The following is a 7,444-nucleotide window of genomic DNA, read 5'->3' as shown; positions in this document are numbered from 1 at the left end:
TGAATCAGAGAGATTTTAATTGTGTGTTTTTGTGATCTGCCCGTGTTTTCCATCCTGCTTTTAAGTGCAACATCAAGCAGTGGGACCGTGCAGCATTTTGTTTTGGAAAAAAGCATCTTCCTTTTGTCTTTTAATGCACGGCTTTGAACTCTACTGGCATAAAGCACTGTCAAATCATAAATAATCTAAAACCTCAGGTTATTTTCTTTACCTCGGCGCTCTGCAGGGAGCGAAAGCAGCAGTGCTGCTAACGCCATGAGGATTTACAGTATTTGCTCTTTGCATTTATTCCGGTACCCGTATTCCTTCTGCCTGAGCCGTGCGAGACTTTCTCTCTTACGTTCTGGCTGTGGTTCTCCGTCTTGCTTCCTATCTTGGGGTTTTGTGGTTTGTTTTTTTTTATCTTAAATTGTTTGAATTTCCTTTTGGATGTGTCTGCAGCGGAGGAAAGGGAGGCACGAGTAAACAAGAGACGGAGTTTCAGCCCGTCCATCTGATCGATAAAGGTGGCTTTGATGGAAGAGATAGCCCTGCCGCCAGCCTAAATGTCGCTGTTAGAAGTTGTAGCTGCCTACAGTGAGAGTTGTTAAAAATGTGGCGTGTACTATGGAGGGAGGCACTGCTTTTGGATGTGTCTGCAGCGGAGGAAAGGGAGGCACGAGTAAACAAGAGACGGAGTTTCAGCCCGTCCATCTGATCGATAAAGGTGGCTTTGATGGAAGAGATAGCCCTGCCGCCAGCCTAAATGTCGCTGTTAGAAGTTGTAGCTGCCTACAGTGAGAGTTGTTAAAAATGTGGCGTGTACTATGGAGGGAGGCACTGCAGGACTGAAATATTTTTCTTTCTTCGGAAAGAGAGCTAAGAAGCCTGCCTCTGTTCCGGCATATGGCTGACCTGGCTAGTTAAACATCAGTGCTGTGTGTTCCATGTTTTTATGGATTTTTAATCGCTGAAGTTGTCTTGGCCTTCCCAGGGGACGGAGGTAGCAGATGCGTCAGAGTCAAGTGGAGGAGATACTTCAGGTCTATGTCTTCTGCCTTACTGGCTGTCAGTTTGGCCTGCCCCATTGCCACCCATGCCTTTGCAGCAGAAATTTTGGTGCTGCACTAGTGCATCCCCACTGGATAATCTTGCCTCCTCTCTGAGCAGAGGTAGCAATAAAATGTGAGTTTGTTTCTCATAGTTGTTTTGAAAGAGCATCTCCTCTTCCTCTGCTCATCTTAAATTCTTCAGGTGATTGGGTTAACTTTGATCCAGAGACCTCATGTAACCAGAGCACGTAGTGGATGAGGCTGTGATACCACACTACTTTGTTGTTGCTTTGGCCACTGAATTTTATACTGGCAAAACGTATGAGAAACCAATGTCTTCTAGTGAAGATCACCTCTTCCTTCCACGTGACCTCTGGATTTGTTTGTTACTCAAAAATGGCAATTCAATTTAGGCTAAAAACTGAGTACGAGTTAAAAATAAATGCTGCGCAGCTTCATCCTTCCTTGTGACGTGTCATTCTCAAGTGGTGTTTGAGGTGATGCCTTTGTTTGGTTTGTGCACCATAACCTTTCTACTTAACACAGCTTTGTAGGTCTTAGGACACTCAAATACTATGGATGTGAATGCGGTATGGAACTTGGGTCCCAGAGCGATGATTTTTTCAGTCTTTTTCTGTTTTGCAAGTGTTTAAATTTTTTCTAAGGGGAATGTGGATCACAGAATGACAAAGGTAAACTTAGTGGTAATGGAACAGATTTTCAAAGAAATTTGTTAAAGATAACTAAGAAATAATATAATCAAAAGCTAAGGAATATACAGATAGCGAGAAATCCGTAGTGGGAAGGCAGAGCGTAAGTATGATTGTGAAAACAAGATGGCCTGGTATTTTCTGGGTTTACACGCCTTGCTTTGCAACTTGTGTTTTGGCAGTACCTTTTCTAAACATTTTTGTAAGTATTTTCGTTGTTTTCATTGTTTTGCAAGTGTTTTCATTGGTTTGAGCATTAAATGGATCTTCCTTAGTATCACCGAATTGGGTTTGGGGAGTGCCCAAACTTCCCAGTGCTTTTTCACTTTTGCTGTTGTATATGTTATACAAATGTTTTAGCAATATAGCTCCTTTTATTAACTGCAGTAGAAAAGATTATTACTTCAATTTCCCAATGGAAAAATGGACAATTTTTCTGAATATAGGTACTTCAGGTGCTGAAGGAAAAGATTTCTTTGCTAACAAAAAAACCCGAGGTTTTCTTGTTTCTGCATAAAGGGCAGCGTGGAAAAAAAGAGGAGGGAAAAATGGAATATTTATTTAAAAGGCAGAGGAGCTGCTTTGCTGCCCGCCGCCCCTGCTGTCTGCTGAGTGGTAGTGGCTAATAGCTGGAGGCGAAACTAATACTTGGCAGGGGATAAGACACAGCCCAGGCCCCCTCGTATCAGGGGCTCGCTAAAGTGCTTGCTTTATGTCAGGGCTGCGAGATGAGTTCATCTTTGCAGGATTTGGTTGAGCGCGCTGGGAGATAAAAGAAGGCAAAGGAACCCACGGCGGCACGGGGGAGGCAGCCGGCGAGGGCAGCGATGGATGGGGCTGGGGGAGAAGAGGGACCCTGCCAAAAGCTTTCCGGAGGCAGAGGCTTTTCAGATGAGCCTTTTAACTGTCTCCTTTCGGGGTGTTTTATCTGCCCGCGGGCCACGGGCAGGTTGCTTTTGCAGCTGGTGCGTGGCTTTGAAAGCCTTTCTTCACCCCTGGCCAGGAAAAGTGGGGTGGGAAGGAAACGCGTGGCTGCTCGATGTGCAGTTACCCAAAGCTCACGTCCTCGCCCCTTCGGAGGACACAGGGCAGCTCCGGGAGCGCTTCGAGCTGGCAGAGGGGTGATGGGGTGACAGAGATGAGACGCACGTTGGCGGGGGTGGATTTCACCCCCCGAGGTGCGTGCGTACGCGGATGGACTGAAGCTCATGCCATAAATTGCATGGAAGGGTTTTTAAACAAGGCTATTTCAGATGCATGAGAGCAGGAGGTGTTAAAAAAAAAACCACCTCCCCATTTTCAGTGTATGCGTAGATTGATGATTTTGCCAAGATACTTGCCAGCTCCTGGAAAGCGGAGGAGCACCAGGGATGGTGGCACCCACAGCGAGATGCTCTTGCAGAATAGACACCGGTTTCCTCCTGCTTTGCTTCCCCACCCCCCCCACCCCCCCGGTATGTTAATTTGCAATAAATCAGGGGGAAACGCCTGTTGAAATGTTTATTCTGACTATTCCCGTAATTAATTTAACTGATGGAGAAACTTGAGTTTTGAAACTGTCCCATTCTTAGTCTGTAAGGGAAATTCGGGGGCTGAGTGGTAGTTGCTAAAAAATGTAATAACAAAACCAAGGTAGCTAATGGGCATGCAGGGCTTTGCGGAGGTTGGGAGGTTAAACAGATGCAGAGCTCGGTAATTGCTACCAGCCTCCGGGCCTGGCAGATGAAAAGCTCTGAGCTTCTCTGTAGCTCCCCCTCCAAGCATCACTCGAGTGGGACAACAGCAAAATGTAGCGTTTGAGAAGAGTTTCGGAAAGGCACTGTGGGCATCTCGACTGTATGATGGCCCAGGGGAAAGATGACTGGGAGCTGGCCGCTGTGGAAGATGTGCCTGCAGATGAATATGAGGAAGAACTTCTTGACTTTGAGGGTACCCGAGCCCTGGCCCAGGCTGCCCAGGGGGGCTGCGGAGTCTCCTTCTCTGGAGATATTCAACCCCCGCCTGGCTGCGGTCCTGTGCCCCCTGCTCTGGGTGAGCCTGCTTGGGCAGGGGGGTGGCACTGGGTGAGCTCCTGAGGTCCCTTCCAACCCCTGCCAGTCTGGGATTCTGTGATACGAAGCTCAGTTGCTCAGCACCTCTTCTTTCTGCTGTCGGGCCATTTTCATCATTTATGAACTACATCTTGTTTCACTTCTTAAAAGAAAATATGGAATTATTTGCCATAGTGCATTTTAAAGAGCAAAAAGTGCATGGTGGTAGACCAAGGGATTTTATCAGAGAAGGTCAGATGATTTTTGCCCATGCCAAGTTTCAGGGGTTTGTACAGATGGTCTTGCTTCAATAACATTCAATTAGATAAGGCTGTTCCGGTGGTCAGATTTGTGTTAACGCCATAAACTTGGTTAACATCATTTTTGCAACTGCTGCAGAAACACTGCAAAGAGGTTCTGAAACTTTTTATCACCCAGTTGCATCAAAGTTTCTGTTCTTGGTGGAGATCTTGGTGCGTCATATTGGCACTAGGCAGCTCGGGGGGTTTCTAACTAAGAGTTACATTTGAATCTTCTCTTCCTTCCCTAAAACTTCATGTTCACATGGCTGATGCTTTGCAAGGCATCATGAGATACTTTGAGAATGGTCAAGTCCAGATGTCGGTATTCAGTGATGTGCTTGGGTACAACATACCCATCATGCACTTGTCATTACCTTTTCGGAGCAAGTTGGGTTGTTCATTTGACTTGTGGTGATCCAGATGCAGGAGTGTCACTTGAGATGGCAAAGGAAATACAGTTATTGGCCGAAGAGTAAGAAACAGGGAAAAAACGTTGGTTTTGCTGATTTTTGTCGTTAGCAGAGTGCAGCGTTCGGATGAGCTTATTACTGAGTGATGCTGAGTGGTTTCCACTGAGGGTGGCTCAGAAGCACGGAGACATGAAGACCCATTGGTACCACTGGGATGTGTCCCACCCCACTGCCAGGGCTGTGGCTGGGGGACAGGACCTGGTCCTCGGGAGAAAGAACCCAAGTTTGCTTCACACGGTTCTGGGATGCAGCTGTGCTCTGACCAAAGGTCTTCACCCATTTTCCTGCTGTGCAGAGCCACTGACTCTGAATTTAAGGGGTGCATCTCGCCCAGCTGTGTTCCGCAGGGTTTTTCCCATGCCTTTAGGAGGACCAGGACATCACCTCCAGTATAGAATCATAGAATCATTTGGTTGGAAAAGACCTTTAAGATCATTGAGCCCCACTGTACCTGTCCACTACTAAACCGTGTTGGGTATTAGGAGGCATGAAGATGTTTGCTCACTCCGCCATGGAGGATTGCCACAAATCCAGGGAAATAGTGTTTCTTTTCCCAGTGGGGTTGAGGTGTCTGATTGCTGTGGGGTTTCCTTCCCAGTTCTGGATAAAATGCTCATCAAACCAAAAAGGGGCTGTTGGCAGCCCTGCTGGGTCCTAAAAATAATTTAAACAGACGATGGGGGAGGAAGGGGCCAATGTGGCCATGGTTTAGACGTGTGATGGGTGAAGGGGTCGGTGCAAGACCATGAGCATGGGCCATGGCAAAGGGTATCCTGCCGGCCCCGCTGACTCCCCGCTTGCCCAATTACCCCCCCTCCCCCCATCTCCCTCCCCTTAAATTTGTATAGTTACAACTCAAGTTAAGCTCTAACAAAGCCGCTTAATTCAAAGATCGTTAATAGGGAGGGGAGCCCATTCCCTTCTGGGGTAATTTGAGCCTGAAAAGAGACGGGGCTGGAGGGCTGCGCTTGAAATCCGGTGTGTCAATAGGGTCTCTGAAGCAAAATAATGGCATCACCCCGTGTGCGAGTTAATCGGACATGATGGCACGAAGGCAGAGGGGTCAGCAGGCCGCGGGCGCGTGATATATTGTCAGGGAGCTTAATGCTGGGCACGGAGCAGGGCTGGCTCGAGGCAGAGCTCCTTGCTTGAAATCCCAGGGCGGTTTTCTGTTACCCAGGGTGGTAGGAGCGGGAATGATGTTCAGAAAGAGGTGAATTCACCCTCTTCGGGGCTCTTCTATGGCTAAGAGTTCTCGTCTTCCTTCTGGAGGCAACATAAACGAAACAGATTTCTGGCAGTCTGTGTCCCTCCCATCTTCTTTGAATGTAATTCCTAGAAAGAAGAGACGTTTCTCATTGTTCTGGAGAGAGTTCCAATGGCTTTGTAGGAGGACATGTGTAGTTCATAGCAACTACTCCCCCTTGGTATGAAATGCCTCCTCAGATTTCATGTTCCCCGTGGGAACATCAGCATCGCTGTCAAAGACTATTACAGAGATAACTGTCGGGTCAAGTCATCCAAGCACTTCGTGGACATCCCCTGTGTTTCAGCTCAGCACAAGTTGGCCTTTGAAAATGGGGGTACACCACCACCACAATGCTGGAGGAGCCTGGGGAGCTGCCAAGCTCAGGGATGGCTGAGTTGCAGTGGTACAGTGTCCGTGCCGGCTCTTGGTGGTAGAAGTTCACATATCTTGAGTACACAGGGTCCCAGATGCTGGGCACAGGATTGAACGTTGAACTAGAAAGAGGCATTGATCTCCATGGGAGGTGGTGGGTGGCCCATTGGGTCACCAGCCTTTGCTTGAGCCTCCTTTCTTGGTGGCATTTAATGTAATTGGAGATGAGCTTTGGTTTGGAGATGGGCTTTGGGTTGAACACAAGTTTTGGGTTGAATACAAGTTCAGTTCCCATGTGAGCAGAGCCGATGGGGTGGGAAGAGCCATTTGCTTACCCTCCATACCCGTCTTTTCCCAGGCAGTCACAGCAAACCCTGACTCTTCCTCTGCTTTCCCCCACAGATGCCAGTACGTCGCCCGATGCCGTGAAGAGGAGCCATTGGTGCAACGTGGCCTATTGGGAGCACCGGACGCGCGTCGGCCGCCTCTACACAGTGTACGAACAGTCTGTCAGTATATTTTATGACCTACCTCAAGGAAACGGCTTCTGCCTCGGACAGCTAAACCTGGAAAACAGGAGCGAGACTGTGAGAAGGACTCGAAGTAAAATCGGTTACGGGATTTTACTTAGCAAAGAACCAGATGGTGTATGGGCTTACAACCGCAGCGAGCATCCCATCTTCGTCAACTCCCCAACACTGGACATCCCCAACTGTAGGACTTTGATAGTGCGCAAGGTGATGCCGGGCTATTCCATCAAGGTGTTCGACTACGAGAAGTCCTGCCTCTTGCAGCACACGGCCGATCTGGATTATGCGGACGGGCCCTATGACCCCAACAGCGTGCGGATTAGCTTTGCCAAAGGCTGGGGGCCATGTTACTCAAGACAGTTTATCACATCGTGTCCTTGTTGGCTGGAGATTTTACTCAGTAACAATCGATAACGGTCAGCCTCTGACGAAAGGAAAAAGAAAAAAAAGACATAGACTATCCCAAATATCATCTACCTAGATTTAATATAAAGTTTTATATATTATATGAAAATATATATTATACTTGTAATTATGGAGTCATTTTTACAATGTAATTATTTATGTATGGTGCAATGTGTATATGGACAAAAAACAGAAAATGCACTTTGGCTTATATAATTCTTTCAATACAGATTTTTTTTAAAAAGAAAAATTATACAGCAAAAATAGGAGAAAGCCCTAATTTTGATGTATGGTTTTTTGAACTATTATTAATACCCAGACAAAAAGCTAATACCAGTCACTCAT

General features: G+C 47.2%; 1 protein-coding gene across 1 annotated transcript in view; it reads left to right on the top strand.

The window, feature by feature from the left end:
* The window catches only part of SMAD6 (SMAD family member 6), a gene marked incomplete at its 5' end in the record, with an annotated part of 43,472 nt that extends 36,306 nt beyond the window's left edge, over positions 1-7,166 (top strand). The window contains one exon of the mRNA XM_009637672.2: positions 6,567-7,166. Within this exon, the coding sequence (XP_009635967.1) occupies positions 6,567-7,108 (542 nt within the window). The remainder of the gene's footprint in view (positions 1-6,566) is intronic.
* Positions 7,167-7,444: the final 278 nt, after the last annotated feature.

The sequence above is a fragment of the Egretta garzetta genome, unplaced genomic scaffold (assembly GCF_000687185.1).
Source record: "Egretta garzetta isolate BGI_Z169 unplaced genomic scaffold, ASM68718v1 scaffold634, whole genome shotgun sequence".
Classification (NCBI taxonomy): domain Eukaryota; kingdom Metazoa; phylum Chordata; class Aves; order Pelecaniformes; family Ardeidae; genus Egretta; species Egretta garzetta.
Note: the sequence above shows the minus strand (reverse complement) of the source record. Positions and strands in the feature narration are given on the sequence as shown.